At 32.1% G+C, this 22,439-nt stretch overlaps 4 protein-coding genes and 1 long non-coding RNA gene across 9 annotated transcripts; 3 read left to right on the top strand and 2 right to left on the bottom strand.

Annotated features, from left to right (window-relative positions):
- Positions 1 to 104: 104 nt before the first annotated feature.
- LOC126868687 (28S ribosomal protein S9, mitochondrial-like) lies at positions 105 to 18,049 on the top strand. Of its 5 annotated transcripts, none has more exons than XM_050624441.1 (11): positions 106 to 443; positions 567 to 693; positions 777 to 880; positions 1,110 to 1,283; positions 1,365 to 1,450; positions 1,546 to 1,621; positions 1,694 to 1,819; positions 1,895 to 1,937; positions 2,088 to 2,203; positions 16,556 to 16,718; positions 17,546 to 17,762. In XM_050624441.1, the coding sequence occupies exons 1-11, from the start codon at positions 342 to 344 to the stop codon at positions 17,590 to 17,592; spliced, it is 1,164 nt and encodes a 387-aa protein (XP_050480398.1). In that variant the 5' UTR covers positions 106 to 341; the 3' UTR covers positions 17,593 to 17,762. The 5 variants fall into 5 exon arrangements, with proteins under 5 accessions (XP_050480399.1, XP_050480398.1, XP_050480397.1 ...); XM_050624440.1 differs by lacking the exon at positions 17,546 to 17,762 and adding an exon at positions 17,789 to 18,049 and having other exon boundaries at positions 108 to 443; XM_050624442.1 differs by lacking the exons at positions 16,556 to 16,718; positions 17,546 to 17,762 and adding an exon at positions 5,365 to 5,518 and having other exon boundaries at positions 105 to 443.
- On the bottom strand, positions 3,594 to 5,353 carry LOC126868745 (uncharacterized). The gene is made up of 3 exons (XR_007690739.1): positions 5,206 to 5,353; positions 4,763 to 4,818; positions 3,594 to 4,419 (listed from the first exon to the last, which is right to left on the bottom strand). It is a non-coding gene; the product is annotated as an uncharacterized LOC126868745 (long non-coding RNA).
- LOC126868686 (transient receptor potential channel pyrexia-like) lies at positions 12,411 to 16,135 on the top strand. The gene has a single exon (XM_050624436.1). The coding sequence runs from the start codon at positions 12,755 to 12,757 to the stop codon at positions 15,737 to 15,739; it is 2,985 nt and encodes a 994-aa protein (XP_050480393.1). The 5' UTR covers positions 12,411 to 12,754; the 3' UTR covers positions 15,740 to 16,135.
- Positions 18,050 to 18,100: 51 nt separating the features above from the next.
- On the bottom strand, positions 18,101 to 21,119 carry LOC126868698 (probable arginine--tRNA ligase, mitochondrial). Its single transcript, XM_050624473.1, has 6 exons — positions 20,573 to 21,119; positions 20,438 to 20,474; positions 18,960 to 20,115; positions 18,748 to 18,875; positions 18,429 to 18,652; positions 18,101 to 18,329 (listed from the first exon to the last, which is right to left on the bottom strand). The coding sequence occupies exons 1-6, from the start codon at positions 20,620 to 20,622 to the stop codon at positions 18,179 to 18,181; spliced, it is 1,746 nt and encodes a 581-aa protein (XP_050480430.1). The 5' UTR covers positions 20,623 to 21,119; the 3' UTR covers positions 18,101 to 18,178.
- On the top strand, positions 20,150 to 22,415 carry LOC126868713 (DNA-binding protein RFXANK-like). The gene is made up of 6 exons (XM_050624505.1): positions 20,150 to 20,416; positions 21,129 to 21,410; positions 21,499 to 21,631; positions 21,704 to 21,924; positions 22,000 to 22,147; positions 22,228 to 22,415. Exons 2-6 carry the CDS (start codon positions 21,135 to 21,137, stop codon positions 22,293 to 22,295), a joined length of 846 nt encoding a protein of 281 aa, XP_050480462.1. The 5' UTR covers positions 20,150 to 20,416; positions 21,129 to 21,134; the 3' UTR covers positions 22,296 to 22,415.
- Positions 22,416 to 22,439: the final 24 nt, after the last annotated feature.

Below are 22,439 nucleotides of genomic sequence, written 5' to 3'. Positions count from 1 at the left end.
ATGTTACAATTATGAACTTTTATCCTTAAACTAAAAAGTTATTTGAGAAAAGATATAATTTTAAACATGTATGTGTGTGAAATATACATATACATATGTATGTGTTGCATCAGGTGGTATTGATACATATTTAGTTACTAATATTTACTTTTAATATCGGCCTGATATCACCAAAAATACAGAACGTTTATTCAGCAAGAGTGTATGGCAAAAAGTAATCGTACATAATACATAAAATGTGAAATAAAAAGACATACGATATTATCATTAGATTCATATCTTTCTGGAGCACATGATAATTATTTATTTCCGAAATCCATTTTAGTTATTAATCGATAAAAATGGCTATGTTGATGTTTACACGTTTCATAAATTTGCGAAACGTAATAAATATTAATAATTTTGGTGCTATTGGAAGTATATTAAATATTACACAATGCTCGGTAAATTAAAAATATTAAAGTGTTAATTAATTCTTTCAATAAGTATTCTTTAATTACCAAATAATTTTTATAACCTTAAAAGTAATAGTAAACTAGACAGTAATACAGATTTTATGATTTTAGGACGTTATCTCTAAACCATATTGTATAAACATTAATGATGACATGATTCCTCATAAATCTGCAAAATTAACTGGAAAAAAAATTAGTAGTGCTATGAGAGCATACTTAAAACAATCTAATGACTATAGTAAGTTATAAACATATCATGGTACAAGTAATTTGGAAATTTTAAAACAAATCTATTAAATGATAATTATTTATTGCTTTTAGAGGAATTTATGAAAAAACAAATAGCTGAGTATGATATTGGAAAACGATATTTAGCTAATATAATGGGCGAAGATCCTGAGAACTTTACACAAAAAGATATTAATGTAAATTATATTTCTTATTATTATAGTTAATACTCTCTTGATCAACTATTAATATTATTAAAATTGAGTATTTATATATCTTCAACTAATAAGAATCTAATATATCAGATTCTATTACATTATATATTGCAAATAAGAAAAGAGTAATACAGGAATTGATATCTTTTTAAATTTAATTACTTTTATATGCTAAAGTTTGAATTTGTATAAGAATTATTACTTTTAACAGAATGCAATAAGGTACTTATTTCCATCTGGTTTATATGACCAAGGAGCTCAACCTACGATGCTTCACCCTATAGATGTATATGGGAATAGGAAGGAAGCAGAATTTGATGAATCTGGTAGACCACATCATTTTTTGTTTTACACTACTAAACCTAATTATTATGAAACACTTCATGTAAGCTTTTTTTAAATCTCTTTCTCTGTACATTTTATATGAACACATTATTCTTTATTAAACAAATATCTTTACATGTAGAACATTGCAAAATCAATGATTCATTTAAACAAAATAGAGGACCAGATATTGGAAAGAAATATCCAATCAGCACCAGAGCATAAAATGTAAATGTGCAATTACTTTGACTATATTTATATTTCTAACTCATTCTAAATCGTAGATAAAGTAATATTTTTTCTTTTTATTACTATTGTTTCAGAGATTTAAGTGATTCAGAATGGCTACAGAAGAAGAGCTTAGAAAAGATATTGCTTGAAGAACTTTTAGACAAAGAAGTAATAAATGATATATAGCTCTATAGCTTTATTTTGTAAGCATAATACCTTAAATTCATTAATTTGTTTTAGTATGATTACTTTATAAAAAGTATGCAGAGATTAGTTGATCATCCTGTATCAAAGCATGCAGAATCTTTTATCATGGAATATAGAAGAAAATTACAAAGTATTAATCAGGATATGAAAATTCCACAAGTATGTATATTTTTTGTTGTATCAACTATCTTTCTTTTCTCATTAAAAATGAACATACATTTTATTTTTTTATAGCTTGAATATGATAGTGATAACAGGCCTTTTGTACTTATCGACAGTAAGTATAAAATAAACTATCAATAATATTCCCATAATATTGTAATTGTATGGTTTAAGAACATTAAAATATTATTTTCGAAATTAGAAAAATTATTTGCAAGGAAATTGTTTATTAATATCAAAATTCAAAATCATGACTCTTTTATAGGATGTGCAAGAAAAAATACAAGAGGCGAGGTTAAAGTGATAGGCAATGGATCTGGAAAAATTACCATTAATGGAAAGGATCTCGCGTACTTTGATGATATGCAATGTCGTGAACAGGTACGTATGAAAACAGTTTGAATAATTTCATTTTGCAAAATGTGATAATAGTTCGCTGTTAAAATAATTTAAGTAACTATTTATAATATTCGTATGTGTTCTACATATGAATAATTACGACTTCATTGAAAAATCATTTTACGATACACAAAAAACAAATATTGATAAGAAAATTACAATACACAAAAAACGAATATTGATAAAAAAAATTACAATACATATTTTTTATATGAAAATAGGTAAGTATTCTAAATAATTAATATAAGTTGATACTGTTATACAACATAATTGAGGTAAGTACATATTATGTTGCAGAGTATTAGTCAAACTTATTAATTTCAATTTATTACATATCAATTTCTAATGCACATGTAAACAATTTTGTCTAAAATAATTATAATTAGGCATAGTAGTTAATACTATTTTATATTGTACATATAGAGATATATAAAAGTTAGTTATATTAAAATTAGTTTGTTTGATCTCAAAGTTATATTAAAAGTTATACTAAAATTTATAATATATAAATGAAGAATGTGTGTGTGGTTCACACAATGGAATTTGATCAGTTATTTCAAGGACAAATAACTTTCCAATGATGATGTTGAAACAATATATGTTTCTCCGATTTGTTTTTAAGATTTTAACTAAATTTGGGCTAAAAAAAGTTATTAATGATAATTATCGTTTATTTGAGATTTCTTAATTTACTTCTTAATCTTCATATTTGATTCCTTTCATTATAAAGAACAATTTAAAAGACTTATTGAAAAATAAGAAAAGATAAGCAGAATTCTCTTTTTTAATCTCCTTTCTGAGATTAGAAAAGAGAAGTACACTTTACATGTAAAAAGATCTAAGAATATATATAACGTACCTATAGATAAACTTAAAATTAACATTTCAAATTTTCCGTTTCCCGCAATGTTACGTGTCTTTTTCTCTTCTTCAATTGCAACGAAAAAGATATGTGCAAGGTATCGCGAAAACTAGTAAATATAAATACCAGTCGATCAAATTTTATGGTATATTCATTATTAAAATTTATGAATACAGGATAAACATAAGATACAAAGATGAGAAAGTCCCTATAAATGAAAACGAAACCAAGCCTCGCGAATTGCTGATATTTCTGATGTATGCGATTTATCGTGGTCTCCGCGATCTCAGAACAGACAATGCGTCTAAGAAGCTCGATTCGAGTTCAGTATCAATCGAGTCGTCAGATAGAACGACAGGCTTATGATGTTGTAACAATAACACCGTCACATTGAGTAGCACGGTCGTTCGTTCGATGAAATTGATCGTATTCGCACGTGAATACGATCGAGAAGTGAAGAACGGAGAGAAGAACAGTGATCGATTTTCTTTTCGATATTATTAAGCTATCGGTAAAGAGACAAAATTGTTAAAAGTTTGCACCATGCATCGAATATCGAAACGCGTTTGTGATGGAAAGTCAGTGAAAACTCTTTTTTTCGAATTTAAAGAGCCATCCTATGAATTTTGAAATAATCGTATCTGATAATACGAAAAAGGACTTTAAATATTATCTGTTAAAAATATATAAATTCAATCTCGAACGATGAAAGTTGATAATGAAAAGTGTAAATGTTTAAAGCTTGTGTATGTATAAGCAGAATTTGATTTTGGACATATAATAAATGTAATGTGACGAAATAAAGTTACATCCGGTTATTGCAATTTTGTTTTTAATAACATTTTTCAAGTGTTTTCTGTTTTTGTGATATCGAATCATCAACGTGTTTCAGAGTAACAAAAAAATTATCGTTGAGTTAAAAGAAATGTTTAACTACGACTCAAAAATTTTAGTTCAACTTAATTTAGAATACTTTACGAAAATTAATATTTTCAGGAAACTTGCAGAATTTTTATTAGAAGAAACTTTTGATAAAATTAACTTATATTTTAATTAGTTACGTATCACTTAATATTTAAAAAATGAGCTTTCTTTGTTCGCTATCGCATTATTAGATGTATTTAATTTACGTAATTCGTACATTCCTTCTTCGTTGCGTAGTTCCGTTAAACCTATATATTTTCTACTTTAGTTAAAAGCTTACATCCTGGATTCTAATCATTTAAGAACGCGAAATACATATGTGTAAACGTCATTCCGTATAGTTTTGTCATGCTTTCAAAATTGAATCGGTATGTCGAGAATGTTTTTGTCTTCGATACTTGAAGGACTCGATCTGTAAATAAATAATATCAGTTTAAAGGTAACGGCACAGCACTTCGCAGTCATCAGTCTATGTGCCCGATTTTCCAATTGTCATTCGCGCCTCGCGTGATACACAGTCAGACGTCATCAAAAAGATCATCTTATACTTTATTGATGGTAAAATTGAAATAAAGCTTTGAAAAATGTTTAAAAACTAAATAAATTTCACCACGATGATTGCGATCAATTGTAAAATTAATGATTTTTCCACTTAGTTTGTTTGCATTTGTAAGATTTTTGAGCGACTTTAAATGCTATAAGTGTCTTAATAACATAATTGAAACAAATTGTATTCGAAATCATGATATTATTACCTTTTAACTTTTGCTGCATAACACCATAGTTACTAAATTGAGTCCACAATGCATATCTAGGAATATTATTAAATACATTTTTATAGGATAATAAGATAGAGATTTATAGGATTTGCAGAATAATAAAATATAGATCGCAAAAATTTATATAATGTTATTCGCGGAGGATATACAGAAATTTATTATAAACAAAATAGAACGATTTCTTTTTACTTTAAATTGAAAAACATTTTAATAAAATGCTGACTATTAGTAAAATCAAAGGATGACTCTTAAACAATAATAAGAAACTGTCAAACTGTCTATGAAAAGTAGAGAGTTTAATAATAATTTTAACGTATCACGAACGCTCCAATCGAAGTTCACATTTATTAAAAAAAATCTAGCTTTTGTTAAAGGATCCTTGGACGATCCGAAGTATAAATGATAATTTTTCAACATACAAATGCGTCTGATGAATAAGATTCAACAGGATCGATCGATTAAGCAAAGCGACGTCACATAATTTTCTACTCAATGCACGTTCACGAATCCCCATCGACTTCATTCATGAATTAATACCTCGCGAGCCCTTTTACTACTCATGACAATGCTCTTTGTAGATCGATGATGTAATCGCGTAAAGCGCTAACCGAGAAGGATGGAGATGAACCATTCGCAGGCCTCGAATTCGCCACCGGCGAAAAAGAAAGTACAAATGGAGAGGATCATCGATATGGAGGACGTAACGGTATCGATTCCGAATAGTTCAAAGCGTACGACCATGACTTCTCTGCTCTTAACACGATGGTTGGCGTCGAAGAGCCCGCATCATACAGAAGTAGAGACAAATTGGTCCTCCGATGACCAAAGTTTGGACTACGGAACTCCGCCTCCTATCGAAGAGCCACATTGCTATTCTATGTGTGCCAGTGAGAGCTCTTGTACAGAGGAAATAAATTGCACCTTGCAGGTAAACAAAGATATAATCAAGAATCTATTAGTGGAGCATATGAGACACATCGGTGGTCGATTGCAACTCCTTGACGATCTGGAGGAGAATAAAATGGATCTAAAGAATCCTGAACATTTCGTAAAATACTATAAACAACAAGAAGTAAACGCTTTGCTACTTCACGCCAGTTTCCTTGGTCGGATAGACGCGATTGCTGGATTGCACAAGTGCGGAGCGGATTTAAACCACTCGGAACAAGGACAAGGACTAACTCCGTTACACTTATCTGCGTTCAGTAACTCTTTAGAGAGTGTACAATATTTGCTCGCTAACGGTGCCAACATTCGTCTGGGACGAACTCATACACCCTTTCATTACGCTGCTTTTGGAAATGCTTTTAAAGTAGCTCAATATTTCCTTCAGCTAGGCGTCAGTCAGGAATCTCCTTGCGGAGAGGAGACCGTGTTACACACTGCGGCCAGATCAAACGCTTACAACGTATTAAAGCTACTGGCATCTAATAATCATACCTTGAATAATTTAGACTGTAATGGGTACGCTGCTATACACCACGTAGCGGACAGAGGAGATCCAGCTGGCTTGTTGGTACTACTAGACGCAGGTTGCGAGCTAGATCTGATGACTAAAAAGGGCGACACTGCTCTACATCTCGCAGCGGAGTCTAGTTGTGTGGAAAATGTCGATCTGTTGGTAGAAAAAGGTGCAAATGTTCACTTGAAGAATCATAGAGATCAGACAGCTTTACATATAGCTTCTCGATCTCATTCCTTGGAATGCGTGGAAATATTGCTAAAGAAAGGTGGCTGTGATCCTAATATCGAAGATAGCGACGGAAGAACGCCTTTACATCTCGCATTAGGTAGATCGTTGCTGGCTTATGACGTGACGGAATTGTTAATAATGTGGAAGGCAAATATCAATAAAACCGATAAATACGGTTATACACCGCTTCATATCGCTGCTCTGAACGAATTGTCTCAGTGTGTGGATATCCTGATACAGCATGGAGCGGATCTTAGCGCTAGAACGAAAGGCGGGACTAGCGCATTATCCATTATCTTACGTAAAACGCCGACTTCTTTGAACGTCTTTAAACAAAGATTAGATGCCTCGATAACGCTTCACCAGCATGGTTCAGCCACCGGAGAGGCGGAGCTTCGTCTCGACTTTCATCCTCTGCTGATGCACCAACAACAAGGCGAAATAAGATATCTCGGGACATTCGTGAAAGAAGGATACAAAGAGATTCTAGAACATCCGCTCTGTCAGGCGTTTCTCCATTTAAAATGGCAGAAGATCCGAAAGTATTACGTGGGCAGGCTAGTCTTCTATCTATTTTACGTTCTCATACTTACAGGATGGGTAATGACTGCTTTAGCGCATAACTGTTACAATGAGTCGCACGGTCAATTAGACAACACTCAGCCACCATTATGTGCAAATACCACTGGTATCAACGGGTTTCTTTACAGGCACCCAGCTTTGCTCGAAATGGAATGGTATGCATTAATGGTGCTCACGATTCTCGAAGCATTTCGCAAATTGACCAGCATTCCAACGTACCCCTCCGTCCGCCAGTTCTTCACGCAGGCCGAAAACATGGTCGAATGGTGCGTGATCCTGAGCGTATTTGCCACTTCTTTTATCTATACGGGCAGAACGTATGCGTGGCAAAGCCACGTAGGTGCATTCGCCGTGCTTTGCGGCTGGAGCAATCTTATGCTAATGATAGGACAATTGCCAATATTCGGAGCGTACGTCGCGATGTTTACCAGTGTTCAAGCACAAGTATTCAAGCTTCTGTTAGCGTATGCTTGTCTCTTAGTAGGCTTCACCGCAAGCTTCTGCGTGATTTTTCCACGCTCGAAATCGTTTAGCAGCCCTCACATTGGTCTGATCAAAGTTTTGGTCATGATGACCGGAGAGTTAAATTTCGAGGACCTGTTTTTTCCTCGGGAAGAAGATGGGAAATCGATCGATTCAGGCGGTACCTCTTGGATTCTACTCCAAGTTTCCGCACAGTTGTCATTCGTGTTGTTTCTTCTGTTCGTTACTATCGTGTTGATGAATCTACTGGTAGGCATCGCAGTTCACGATATAAAAGGACTACAGAAAACGGCGGGACTTGCAAAACTCGTTCGCCAGACAAAGCTTATTTGCGACGTCGAAACGGCGCTTTTTCTCGGACTGATACCAAAACGACTAACGAAACTTTTACGATGGACAGCTCTGCTGCTACCTTCACCCTTGAGAGCAGTTTTAACCGTTCGTCCCCTGAACCCGAGAGAGAGTAGATTGCCTCGTGATTTGTTATCCGCTGCGCACAAGGTCGTGAAGGATAGGAAAAATATGTCTGGAACATTGTGCAGCAGGAAGAGCAACGCTACTGCATATACGTATTTAAAAAGCGAGCCATATTCGACATTTCGTCGACGTTCTCCGGAAGAAGACGTATCCGTCGATGATTACTCGGTCAAAGGAGATTTGGCAGAATTGAAAAAGATTTGCGATAAAAATCACCAACTTCTTCAGGATGTCGTGATGGCATTAATGAATGACAAGCGCATCGTTAACAAAGAAAAGGATGAGAATAATTAAGTTTTTACTCTGAGAATTCTTAGAATCTTAATAGCAAAGATATATCGTGTGAATAATCTGAGGAAGCTTAAATCACCCAATCGACCTTAGAAATGCAGGAATTGCGCATACGTACGTTTAGAATTTTAAGAGTAATCCTCAGGCCATTTTATAATATCATATTTTTCACAATCTTGAAGATTCGCTTATAGAAGATGACAATTACGTGCTTTTAATATTCGGATCAATGTGTATCGACTATCGAGTCCTCTCTAAAATTTTATAAAACGAAACATAATGTTCTGGCAATGACAGAGAATGTAAAGTGGAAAATACAAATGATTAAAACGAACGTGTGTAATCAACATTGAGGATCGTTGATTAAACATATGTTTTGCATATTTTTAAAGCAAAATTCATAAAGCGTCATATATGGAGTGGAAACATTATAATTTAACTACTAAATTTGTTCCCTTCCTTTCTTTCCTGAATTTTTATAATTCTCATGGTTGGTGATTTTAAATCCTTTGCGTGTCAGGAATGTCACGAATTTGTGATAAAAGTTGAAAAAGAAGCTTGAGATGAAATATTTAAATAATAATATAACGATTATATTTTGATGTATGGGTTTGTACCCAATATTTGTAAAATATTGTATTACAACGCATTAAAGTCCGTCCATATTATGAACAAAACTATAAAAATACCTAGAAATCAGATAGAGAACTAACAGAATAAGCTGAACACAACAAAGTATTTTAATACTATTTAATTTTATACTTATAAGAATACCTTAATTGTATTAAAAAGTTGTGTAAATAAGACCATGTAATATATATTTTAGCTTTTTTTTTTAATCTTAATTTATTACTTATTATACGAAAACATGCAAATAAAGTGATTCTGAAATATATACCTTTTTTAAACAGAAAAATATTTTTTTAACAACAATATTAAGAAAATAGAGTTTCATCAAAGTAATTAGTGCGATAGGTGTTTGGAAATTACTCGTGTCTAGATATATAAGAAAGAAAATATAAATATTTATATAATGAAATCTTTCAAAAGGTACAATTTATGCAACGACACAAGCATCGAAGCTTCAAAAACTTATTATATCGTATCTTTTGTAAAATCTTTTAAAGTTAATTGTACGTCGAGTTTAGAGTAGCTTCATTTAAATATTACCTTCGATATTCGAAAGACTTTGCTAACAATATTAACTTTAATTTTTTTTCATATATAATAATAATCATAGTGTAATGATTGTATAAACATTATGACAACGATAATTATAATTGTAAGTTGAGGTTTAGTTTTTTCGGTATATGAATCATACTATTCTGTATGTATGTATTCGACCTATGTATGTACCTGTTTACAACTTTAACCGTAAATATAATTACATGACAGTGATTGGAATTCGCGATAGCATTCATTCGTGGTAATGATTCATTATCCTAGAAAGTAACAATTAATTATTGAACACTGCAATTTTTAGCTTTATTCAATCGATGTGTATGTATTTAATAAGTGTTTTAAACATATCTCTATTATGCCAAAAAATATTTATACTATATTTCATAAAATATAATTATTATATATCATAAAATATTATATTATATCTTCTCCAAAAAATAAATAAATATTTTCGTCCTTGAAGACAAAATATTATGATCCAGTTTTGTCCACTCTGCAATTTCAAGAAACGCGTTATTGCCCAACATACTTGCGGATACGTTAGAGAAACGATATTCCTATAGGCTAAAATACGTTTCGAAAGGTGTGTAAGCATCAGACATCAAGAAACATTTTCAAACGGAAAATACAAATCGACATATTAATTAACGTGTATCTACAGTTTGCATCATGTGTTCTATAAGAAGACGATTTTTGTGATCCTTTAATCGTGTCATACCTCGCATAATGACTTTTTTAGATGGAATTTTTTATCTAGTGAACATTCGCCATGCTTTCTAATATATTCTTAAAATATCGATGTTTTCAACGTAACAGTGACAGTCAATTCAGGTTCTCATATTAAGTGTTTTAATTTACCTGGCAATATCACTGGAAACAATACCTCTATCCTAACAGTGACTTTCAATTTGTAGTTTCCATGTCGAAACAAAAAAAGAAAAGATTGTATTGTAACAAAAAACTGCGTTCGTTTAACCAATAGTCCGAAAGAAGTGCTTTTCTGAAATGACCATTAACACCTTCACTTACAAAAACACTTAACCGTTTCTGGGAATCTGACTGGTAATTAATCTTAATTGTTACTTCTTACAAAGCTTTTTTAATTGTTTCTCTCGATATCTATCCCTTTGATCTGATATAATCCCTAATAAATTTTAAATGTGATCTAGAATTTTCACACCAATTAAAGAAAGAATCTGTTTCTATAGCAAGAAGCACGATTCTGAAGTACCCCCATTTATCGCTAATTGAATCGATATGCTTCAATACGGCAAAATTTACATATAAAAGTATATAGTAACGCAAAAAAGTTACCCAACTGGTGCCGACTGCTCTAACAGCTTTAGTTATTCGAGTTTCATTGGTTTTCCACTTGATCGATCGATACAACGAGAGAGCAGCAAGTTCCATTATGCCTTTCGTTCTTCCCACACGATAATTCGCGTATTAAATCATATATACTTTTCTTTTTAAATCGCTGCAGGCTATAAATTTACTTTAACTTGTCTTTTTTTGGACGCATTCAAATTTAGTCATTGGTATTCACGGGATATTCAAGAACTACTTGGTGGAACCGGTTCCAATTCGTAGAAAATCAGGATCTGAACAACTGGTATACATATATACAGCCTATATAATGGTAGAATATGATTACTGACCACGGTGGAATTGAACAAGGACACTAAGTTTCACGTCCACGAGTGTATCTAGATTTTACGGGAATATCTTAAAGAGCGGCGAATCTGTGAAAAGACTCACATGCGCGCGATCTCTTGCAGCGTCTGGTGTTTCGGCTTTAGAGAGCGGTACCCAATGTTGCGTGATACTGGCTTTCTCCGTATTAATTGCCAAAGTATTCAAATAAATTATCGGTGAATTTTAATTTTTTGCTGATCGTAAATGGAATCGTAGAATTATCGTCTAATAAATTATTGTCACAGAGTGTTACAGTGAATTTTTTTTTTTTTTGTATATGATCCTGTATAGCAAATGCAAATGGAAAAACTGGAAGTTGTAAAATTGGATGAAAAAGCATCGAAGTTGGAAAATTTTGTAAAATAGACAGTGAGATAACAGAGGATTTATAATAGGAAATATAAGTGATTTTTTGTTTGATTGTTGCGTGTTAATGTTGAATTCTTATGTTAAAATAAAGATAATAATGGAGAGAAGAAGAAACCATAAAAAGTATTCGAACAATACGAGGAATACACTGAAACAGAGTCATGAAAAAAGATACAAAATTAAACCCAATGATTTTCATAATTGAAGTGCAAAGAAGAATTAAAATAAGAATTACTTAATAATATTCTCTTTTTTTTTTAAATTTCCTACAAATTTGTTGAGATATACATTGCATTAAATTTAAAAAAATAATTGATAAAACCAGGAAATATCAAATTAGCACTAACATATTTCAACGAAACATTGTTTCATAATACTTGAACTTTAAAACACATTTTTTTGTTATCATTGCCACTTGTTCTATTGCGAGATGATAGCCTTAATACAATGTAAATACAGGCTTCGTTGTTAAAACGTCGAAAAAAATTAATCAGCATATGACGCAAATAATGGTCATCGTTGTTACATAATCCAAGTTTCATCCTTTGTTTTTATGTAAAAACGATGATTATAAATTCTAAATTTAAAACTACGATAAATAATTATCATAATGGAATAAAATAAAATTCTAATATGCATATGTAAACATTGGGGCTTGGGCTTTAAATGAAGAAGAATTTTCTCGAAGAAATCTTTATTCTATCAAGGATTATAGAGTGATTAACTTACAGTATGAAGAAGGAATCAGAAGAATTCACGTGTACGATAAATAAATAAGAAAAGAATATTTACTAAAAATTGTTTACCGCAACGTTAGTTTAAGTTGATGTGACCTCTATCTCGTTTAGTTTTTAAGTTCAAGGTCCCTATTCGAAGGAGTACTGGCTCCTCCAACGGAAGCGTGTCTTTTCCTTTGAGCTTATATATAGAATGAATCCATACGAGTCGACTAATATAAGTCACTCGGGCGAGTGACTCCGGTAGTCGCGTGTGCTGCAATGACGAGAGCATTCTCTTAAAGTGATCTAAATGACTTTGGGACGTGACGTGATAAACGAAGAAAAGAGTGAGGCCGAGGTATGACGATTGGAACGTTCTTTCGAGGTGATCCACGATAGTAGAGTGTGCCTTGTGTTACGTCGCAGTTTCTTCATCATCCTGGTTAGAGACGAAAAAAAATTCCTTTCCGACGGATAATGGACGATAAACAGATGTACGAGAACTCCAGCGACATACCGAAGATTAACGTGCAGCGTGCAACGATTAAGGTTAGCGAGGAAAGGCTGCGGCGATACTCGTTAACCAGTTTAAGAGATTGTCGTCTCTCGGTTGACGAAAACGACTATTGGAGAACGGTAGAAGGAGACACTGGAGCACACGAAAATGTTGAAAAAACGAGTCAGTCAAAAATGAAGCCGCTGGCTAATCACAAAAAAAGGACCAGGCATTATTCATTGACCAGATTAAGAAATCGCCGTTCTTTTCTCAATTTCGATGATGACAAAAACATCTTGACAAAGACAGGTGTTAACGAGACTGCTAAAGACAAAACGACACAAACTTTGAGGCTACCATTACCTGGTGAAGGAAAAACGATACATTGTTCTTTGTCGAATTTGAACGATCCATCAAACGATCTCCTATCCACTAGATTGGCTTCCTTTAGATCCGTCAGATATCGACAGTCGAGTAGCTCGGAGAAAATCGTGATCGATGATATCCCTTTGATCGAAACCACGAACGATCACGTGGAAATTGATGCCGGTACACCTCCGCCAGTTGACGAATCTCTCTTCTACGATAATCTCGACGTATTCAAACAAGCGCAGATCAACAGTAACGATCTTAGATCGATCATGTGGTCGATCTTTACGACTGCAGAAATGAAGATACTGCTCGAGCTAGAAAAATGCAATACTTTGCCGGCGATGCCGCCGGGAGAACGAATGAGGAATATAGCGTACATGTGGTCTTGTTACCGTGGTTTAGTGCATCTGCTACCGAAATTGGAACAATCAGGCGCGAGACTCGATTACGTGGAGCCTTGTACAGGCATGAACGCCATCCTAGCTGCTTCGTTAAGCGGTAACGTAGCTTGCATCGAGCATTTGATAAAAAGGGGCGTTGATATCAATTACAGGAATCCAATCAATCATTATACGCCTCTTCACTTCTCTGTCCTCGGAAATTCGCCGGATGTAGCGCGAATACTTCTTGATAACGGCGCAAAACCGAGCACGTATCTTTATCAGGAGACGGTCGAACCAGTTTTACATTGCGCTATCAGAGCAGGAGCTGTAAAAATAGTGAAGTTATTGTTGGAACAAGGAGCAAGCGTTGTCGAAAAGAATCACATGGGCGAGACGCCGCTTCATGTAGCTTGTTTCGTTCAGTCGATAAAATGCGTTGAATTACTTCTAGATTCGCCTGGTACCAACATCAACGCGGTGGACCGAGCTCATAGAACTCCTCTACATTTCGCTGTGATGACTACTTATTCTTCTGCGAAGCTCGTAGAACTTCTATTAAAACACGGTGCCCTAGTGAATGCCGCAGACAAAACTGGCTTCACTCCTCTTCATGTGGCGGCCCTGAACGAACAATCTCACTGTGTCGATGTACTGATTTGGGCCGGTGCAGACGTTAGTGCGACCACCAGTGCCGGACTTTCCGCCTTGAACATTATACTTAGGAAGATACCAGAATCTCTTCAGGTGTTCCGACAGAGATTAGATGCCTCGATAACGCTCAGAAGACCCGTTCCTCATAACAGAGAGTTCGAAATGAGGCTGCACTTCGATCTACTCTTCCCCAGTGGCAATCAATGCGAGACCAGCTTCATAAACACGTTTGTCCAGGAACGTCGTAAAGATTTACTATCGCACCCATTGGTAATGGCTTTCTTGCATCTAAAATGGGAAAAGATAAGAAAATTTTATTTACTCAGGATCCTAGTTTACGCCATGACCGTGATCTGTATGACGACTTACGTGCTCACGGCGCTAGCTTACAAATGTTACAACTACGACGAGGCAAATAGCTCTAAGATTTGCAGCAGCAAACGTATTTCTGGATTTCTGTTCAGACGACCAGTGATTGAGATTCAATGGTATCTCTTATTAATCTTCACTTGCATCTCCATTCCTAGGAAGATATTCGGTTTCATGGTGTACACATCCGCGAAACAGTACTTTTCCAATATCGACAACGTGCTAGATGGCATCGTTATAATTAGCGTTTTTGTTACGTCATTCGTGTATACAGGACGTACATACGATTGGCAAAATTACGTCGGAGCATTCGCGATACTGTGCGCCTGGACAAACTTAATGTTGATGGTTGGCCAACTTCCAGCCTTTGGCACGTATGTAGCGATGTTTACCCACATACAGTTCGAATTTGCCAAGCTGTTGCTCGCTTACTCTGGATTACTGATAGGGTTCACTATTAGCTTTTGCGTAATTTTCGTCGGTGAACCATCTTTTGGCAACCCTTTCACAGGACTCATTAAAGTGCTGGCGATGATGGCCGGGGAGTTGGACTTCGAGGGACTGATCACGCAAATCGATGAAGGTTTAGAAGGAAGCTCCGAGGGACCTTTCGTTATTTATCATCCATTGTCGGTATGCTCTCAGATCCTCTTCACGCTATTCATCGTGTTCGTCACAGTGATCTTAATGAACTTGTTGGTTGGGATCGCTGTTCACGATATTCAAGGATTAAGGAATCATGCTGGTCTCACGAAGCTTGTACGCCAGACAAAATTGATCCTGTTTACGGAGATGGTGTTACATAATAGTTCGATTCCATACGCTTTTCGAAAGTGGATGTCCGATCACAAGATTAACGTGGAAAACAGAAAAAGGGTTTTGGTAGTGAAACCGTTGAATCCTTTGGAGAAAAGGCTTCCGAAGGACATTCTAAAGGCTGCTTATGAAATCGCACAGAAAAACATACCGTTTATGAACGATGATAACATTAATCTGAGCGACCATGTAATGAGGATGAGACAGCAGAGCGAGGACTGCTTTGACTCAAATTTACAACTTGTTATCGAGAATCTGGCCAACAAACTACAGTCCTACGAGGACACGATCATGTTGCTGAAGGAGCAATTATTAGATACTAATAAAATGCTGGAGAGTGTTGTGAAAAATCTGACAAAGGAAAAGAATAATTGAGATCAGCTATAGGTACTGATTGAATTGAAATTACCAAAATGTAGTTTAATCTTTGGGAACCATGGACACACCTTAACTGTAGTTAGTTAGTAATGTGCATGTGAACGATTGCAAACGATCAAAAACATATTTTGATGTTTAATGCATCGATCGAAATGCGACAAAATCGATCGACTTAACTTTCTTAGTAAATATCATAAGTTTAAGTATTATAACGAGTGACATATGGGGGCACAGAACCGAAAGTGAAAGTGAAAGTAGAAAGAGAAATATATTTAATAACAATGAGACATTAAGATTAATGGTATTAACTTCTATTCTTCTTTTTGTACCTTTTAGATAAACTCTTTTATATTCCATATTTGTAATACTTATCAAATATAGACATTAAACTTACAGCAATAGTAATTATAAAAATATAGATAAGTATTTGATAATGAGAAAATGTAGCAACGTTATTCAAAGTACGGTGTTTATTAAACGTATAAAGTACATCACGTTCGCAACATTTTAAAGGGAGAGGAAAGTTGCCAAGAATCAATACCTTTTGCTAACGGACACATTTCACTGTAAGAAATTTTGAATTGACTAGGTAATTGAATTGACTAGTGCATTTTTTAATGTTCAAAACTTCTGCAAAACAGAAATTTTTTATATAGGTATAAAAAATCTTCAATTTATGCACGTTATATAGTAAAGTAACCACGATACGCCCTGAGGTACATAAATTTTAATGATTCTCAAACGAACGCTTAAGTTTTGCTAATTTTAGAGGCAATAGAAATTATTCTTAACTGAACCTATTTTGAATTACAGATCATATTTCCATTAATTTTTACGGAAATGATTGACAAAGTTGATATTGAAGCAACTATTTCTGGTGGGGGTCCTACTGGACAAGCTGGCGCTGTTCGACTTGGTATTGCAAGGGGGCTTCAAAGCTTTGTCGATAGTCAAATGAGAGAAAGAATGAGACTTGGTAAGGAGAACCCAATTTTCTAACTACTTATTTATCACGGTAATTGTTCAATTTCTAGATATAAATTATATTATATAGGAATAGTACTAATTGATTTCATGGAAAATGTGAATTTTTTAAGCTTTCTGAATGTATTTTAATAGTGCACATATTCAATAATGCATTGATTTTCTAAAATATGTATGAAAATATTTCAGAAAAATTGGATTATAAAAAATTTGATTAATATTGATTGATTTTCTAATTGCAAATTAAATTACTTATATTCTTTCTGATAGCATACAATTTTATTTGAAAACACCCTGAAATTAAACTATTAAAAAGAAATTAAAGCGAGTCACTTAGCAAGAATTAACTTTCATCTTGAACCTAATTATTTTAAGCTATTGAAAAGAAAAAAGGTTGTAATTTATTTTTCAGAAATATAAGTTGTACTTTACAATGAAAAATCTTACTACTGTGCAATTAACTGCACGTCCTCTATTAGAACAATGATTTTTACATACAATTTATAATTACAATGAAGTCAGTCACTGAATTCATTCAGCTATGATTATTTAATCGAATCCAAAAATATATAGTCAAATTATCGTTTTGTAAAATTCCTAAATAGTTATGTGCTATAATGAAATGTAATATTTATTATAATTGAAAAATTTCTTCTGTACTATTGTACATTTCAAGAAACATATCGGACAACCCTTACAATTACAATGTTATAAAGCATACTAACAAAATTTTATATGCCTACTACAATATACCCTTTTTATATCCTCCATAAATGACACGTAATAAAACATTCTTGAATTAAAATTAGATTTTTGCAGATAATACACTCACTACAATTTACTGTGTACTCAAAGGATGTAACTGAAAATTAATTGAACTTATAATTTGAATTTTTTGTTATTTGATGTTTCGATAATAATGGAATCGATTAATAAGTGAAATGTCATTTGAATTTATCCTCAAGACTTTTAGTTGTTTCAAAGTTTAATAAAATTTTGTTTAGTTTTACAAATTATCAATTTATTTATACAAGAGAATTATTAAAAAATTACTTCTGTTAGCGGGCCTTCTAACATATGACTGGAGGAGGCGTGAAAGGAAGAAGTGGGGTCAGGAAGGAGCTCGCAGAAAATTTACGTGGAAAAAGCGTTAATTTTCCTTTTAATTTTCCGCACATTGAAATTTATGTATTAAATTTAAATGAATTTTTATAAAATACCCATTAAACATTTCGAGATAAAATGCATGTTAATATAAAGTGGATGTTCTGTAGAAAGTGGGACAAAAAATGATTCATCAATAAAATTATTAACTAAAATTTTTTTAAAGATGTTATCCTTAACCTTTGAAAAACATTATATAATACACATTCATGACCATGACGTTTAAATTTATTAAATTAATTGTATTATATAACATTTTCATTTTGTATAAAAGTTTTATTTTTCCATTTACATTTTTTCAAGAGGTGTTAAGCCGAGTAATTTCATACCTTGGGCAAGAGTAATTCTTGCTATATGAAATAATAATAATCTTTGGTTTCCTAAGTCATTTGATTGGTGTTTTACACTCAATTTGCGCCAAGCTATATTGATAGCTTTACTAGAGAAGAAAAATATAAAAAATAAATGTATAGAAAAGACTATATAAAATTAATGTATTAAAATTTTTAATATACCTATTTCATATATTTATACTAACCATAAATGGAAAAGATAAATTGTTAATACACATGGTTCTAATTCTTCATAGGATTTAAGTACAACTTCATCAAATTGACTAATTAGTACAATTAATTGATCAACTTCTGTTTCTTTTAAAAGACTTGAATCACACTCTTTTGCTAATGTAGCACCAGATAACTCTTCCAAACTGCATAAACGGCAATGAGCATATTGCAATTTTATTCCAGAATTACCTTTCATCTGATATTAAAATATATATTTCACTAAACAACAATATATCACTAAATAGCTTTGAAATATTCTTTAAAAGATTTCAACTTATCTAAATAACTTACATCAAGCATTAAATTCCAATCAAACTCGTAACTGTTCATTCTACCTTGTTTTAAATCTTGAATAATTACACCAGAAACACCCAATATATCAGAAGTCTCATCTATTTTATCCAACGGAATTTTAGTTGCTAAAATAATTGTATAATACAGATATATTTCATTACCACTCCTCAATTATATTTTATGTATGACTATAGATAATATAAACTTACTCTTTGCATCCAATTGTTTTTGTTTCATAATTTCCTTTGCTTTGTTTAAAATATCTTCTAAAAATACCACTGTACCTTGTCGTGTGCTCATACCATGTACTCTTCCAAACTTAACATGTTTTAATCTATTTACCCAAGGTAAATTCATTTTATTTAAAATTTGGATTAAATTAGTAAAATGGTCAGTTTGACCATTTTCTACAATGTAATACATAGCATCAAATTTGTTTCTCTCAAATCTATCAATAGCAGCAGCAATATCTCTACTTATATATAAACTTGTACCATCACTTTTTATAATAGGAACACTTTTTTCTTCGCTCAAAGGCATTACTTTCCTATTTTCATTATCTAATTTTAACAGCTGCATTTCTCCCATCTTATCAATTATCTTATTTATTTTTTTAGCTGTATACATAGATTCCCAATCATATCTATCAAATGTTACACCTATTCTTTTGTATGTTCTTTCCAATTCTAAGACAGTAAAGTGTTTGATTGATTCCCAATTTTTATAAACTTCATTATCTTCTAATTCTAATTGTCTAAATATTTCCTTAGCACTCTCATTTATACTTGGATCATCTTTAGCTAATTTATTAGCATTAACATAAGCTGTGTACAATGTTTTAATGGGATCTGTTTGCATTTCTATATTATCAATATTTGCCATTTTCATTCCTATATAAACATAACCAAACTGTGTACCCCAATCACCTAAATAATTTATCTTTGTAACTTGATTTTGGCAGAAACTATTTAAATTAGCAATGCAGTTTCCTATAATTGTAGAACGTAGGTGTCCTATGTGAAAGGGTTTGGCAATGTTCGGTGAACTAAATTCTACTATAATGTTCTTATTAATATCCACAAGTGGTGGTCTAACACCAGAAAGATTGCTTTCTAAAATTTGCTTTATATACTTATCTCTTAGCACATTGAAGTGTATAGTATTATCTTGGACTGTAATATTATCAAAATCACCCTTTAAATCATTATCTGTAATATCTTTCACTTTATTTGTTAAATTATAATCTTTTGATTTTAAAGGAAGTACAAAGGTATATGTATCAATCTCCTTATTAAATGTGATACGCAAATTAGACATAATCTTATATTGACATGCATTGTCTATATTTTGTAGTTGTTTTATAATCTAAAAGAAAATCAATTTATATAATTACACATAATTTAATAATTTATTGTATTATAGATATGTAGGAAATTTTTAAATATGATCTTTACGATATAAAAGTTTATAATGTGTAAATATAATGTTAATGCTAGTTACGTTTAATTCAAAATTTAAATAACTCGCATTAAGAATAAAATTATTTCATCCACATATGTAACATATACGTTATTAATTGTTTAAGTAAAAATAAATAGTATATTTAAATATAAAACATAGAGTTATAAAAATTAAACTTCTTAAGATATTAAACACCATAACCAAGGTAATAACATTAAAATGATACCTTTTTAAATATTACAGTCCTTATGAAGTTGCTCATGCTGCAATAATAAAAATTATTCTAAAATAGATCTCTTAATCCGTAAGGCATAAAATCCATTAAGATCAATACAAATATAAGTTTTGAAAACTCCTTTACAGTATCCTATGGAAATCCTTGTCCGTATCGTCATTACGACATATGTACATTTCTACTTATTCTATTTTTTTTCACAAAAATATTTATGTATCGTTTAATTAAATTCAAATTTTTGCAAAGTATTCACATCCATGACATACAATATATTATAAGAATTATAAAAATAATGGTATATGTCAAACAACAATGAAATTATAACCTCTCTACGAAGTCTGTTATGAATCCTCTAAAAATTTTTTAAATTCATTTTCATGAATGCTTATAGACATTCAATTACGTTAATCAGCTAAATATATAAATCATTTGTGTATATTTTTTAAATACAAAAGATTCGGGAGATAAACTTTTCATTTTTAGTATGACATATGACGTGTATTTAATTTTTGTTATTTAAATAAATCATTTATATAGATAGTACACTAAATCAAATTTTGTAAACGTAACTTATTTGTATTAAAGTATTTTCTAATTTACAACAGTGTACTGTTTTATTTACATTTATTTATTATTTAATATAACTCTGTGCGGAATATATGTAAATATATGTATGGAATAGAAAAGTATGGAAAATCAAATTCACTCTGAACTAATTGTAAAAGAAGAGGAAGAAGAAGACGATGAAGAAGAGAAAGAACAAAAATGTGATACTCCTACTAATGAAACTAAAAGTATTGTGCGTGATGGAGAATCAACAATTGGTATCAGACCAAGACCATTAATTTGTAAGCCAGAAAATGTAAATATTGGGTGCAAGTCTGAACCTATAGAAACTAAATGGCATTGGGCTCCAGGAGCATGGCAAGATGCTACAAGAACCAGTGCCTTCCAACCATATAAGGTATATATAATATCTATATATATCTTATTTCAAATGTTTAAATAAAAGGCATATTATAAATATTTCCCTAACCTAATATTTTTTCCAGCCTCCTACGTTACTTACTAATTTACAAAGAGGTAATACACAAACAGAAATATCTCAACTTTATGGTGGTAGCGATATTACATTCCATACATTAGCTGGCCAAGGTGAACTTACACCTGAACACATACATCCAAGTATGTTATTTTTTTTACAAACAAATGGTAATACATATTGTAGTTAATAATTGTTAATAAATTGTTATAAAGGTACTGTTGATACACCCGATGAAAAGGGTTTAACTGGTCTTATGTGGGCTGCGAGATATGGACAATTAGGCAGTGCAAGGCAATTACTTAAAGCTGGTGCGAACAAAAACTACCGTGGTCTCAATGGAGAGACTCCTTTGCATTTAGCAGCTGCTTATGGACATCATGATCTTGTAAAATTGTTGTTAAACCATGGTGCAGATTCCAATGCAAGCGATGAGGTACATGTTACATATGGTAATTTTTCTTACCAAATAAAAATTTTAAATGTTGATTTTTTGTTTTTAATAATAAAGGAAGGAAATACACCTTTGATATATGGAGCAAATGGAGATCATCCACATGTATGCTACGAATTATTATCTAGAGGCGCGGATATAACGCGTCGTAATATGTATAATATAAGTGCTTATCATGCAGCAGTATTAAATAATTCACTAACTGGTAAGCAAAAATCATACAATTAATATTTGCATACACTATATGAAATATTTAAAAAATTGCTTGATTTAATTGTCTTTTAGCTAAAGCAGTAATTGAAAATTATTTGATACAACAAGTGGTAAACATATCACCAAATATATTGCAATAAAGTAATGCAATATAAATAACGTAAATATAATCTTAAAATTTGTATAGGTTTTAAAAAATTGTACAAATTACATAGTGATATTTACACTCGAATATTTTAATAAATATTTTTTATTTTTAATTCTATATAATTATTTATAGTAAA

This window comes from Bombus huntii, chromosome 8 (assembly GCF_024542735.1).
Source record: "Bombus huntii isolate Logan2020A chromosome 8, iyBomHunt1.1, whole genome shotgun sequence".
NCBI classification, from domain to species: domain Eukaryota; kingdom Metazoa; phylum Arthropoda; class Insecta; order Hymenoptera; family Apidae; genus Bombus; species Bombus huntii.
This window is presented reverse-complemented; position numbering and strand designations above follow the sequence as displayed.

What these genes read in the sequence shown, in the direction of transcription:
- LOC126868687 (XM_050624438.1), top strand. Translation starts at nt 5,403, where the DNA reads ATGGAGATGAACCATTCGCAGGCCTCGAATTCGCCACCGGCGAAAAAG.
- LOC126868686 (XM_050624436.1), top strand. Translation starts at nt 12,755, where the DNA reads ATGGACGATAAACAGATGTACGAGAACTCCAGCGACATACCGAAGATT.
- LOC126868698 (XM_050624473.1), bottom strand. Translation starts at nt 20,622, where the DNA reads ATGTACATATGTCGTAATGACGATACGGACAAGGATTTCCATAGGATA. An exon ending in AAGGATTTCCATAGGATACT is followed by an intron (nt 20,475 to 20,572) that starts GTAAAGGAGTTT and finishes TTATTATTGCAG; the next exon opens with CATGAGCAACTTCATAAGGA. An exon ending in ATTTATCTTTTCCATTTATG is followed by an intron (nt 18,330 to 18,428) that starts GTTAGTATAAAT and finishes TTTCTTCTCTAG; the next exon opens with TAAAGCTATCAATATAGCTT.
- LOC126868713 (XM_050624505.1), top strand. Translation starts at nt 21,135, where the DNA reads ATGGAAAATCAAATTCACTCTGAACTAATTGTAAAAGAAGAGGAAGAA. An exon ending in ATTCCAATGCAAGCGATGAG is followed by an intron (nt 21,925 to 21,999) that starts GTACATGTTACA and finishes TTAATAATAAAG; the next exon opens with GAAGGAAATACACCTTTGAT. An exon ending in ATTAAATAATTCACTAACTG is followed by an intron (nt 22,148 to 22,227) that starts GTAAGCAAAAAT and finishes ATTGTCTTTTAG; the next exon opens with CTAAAGCAGTAATTGAAAAT.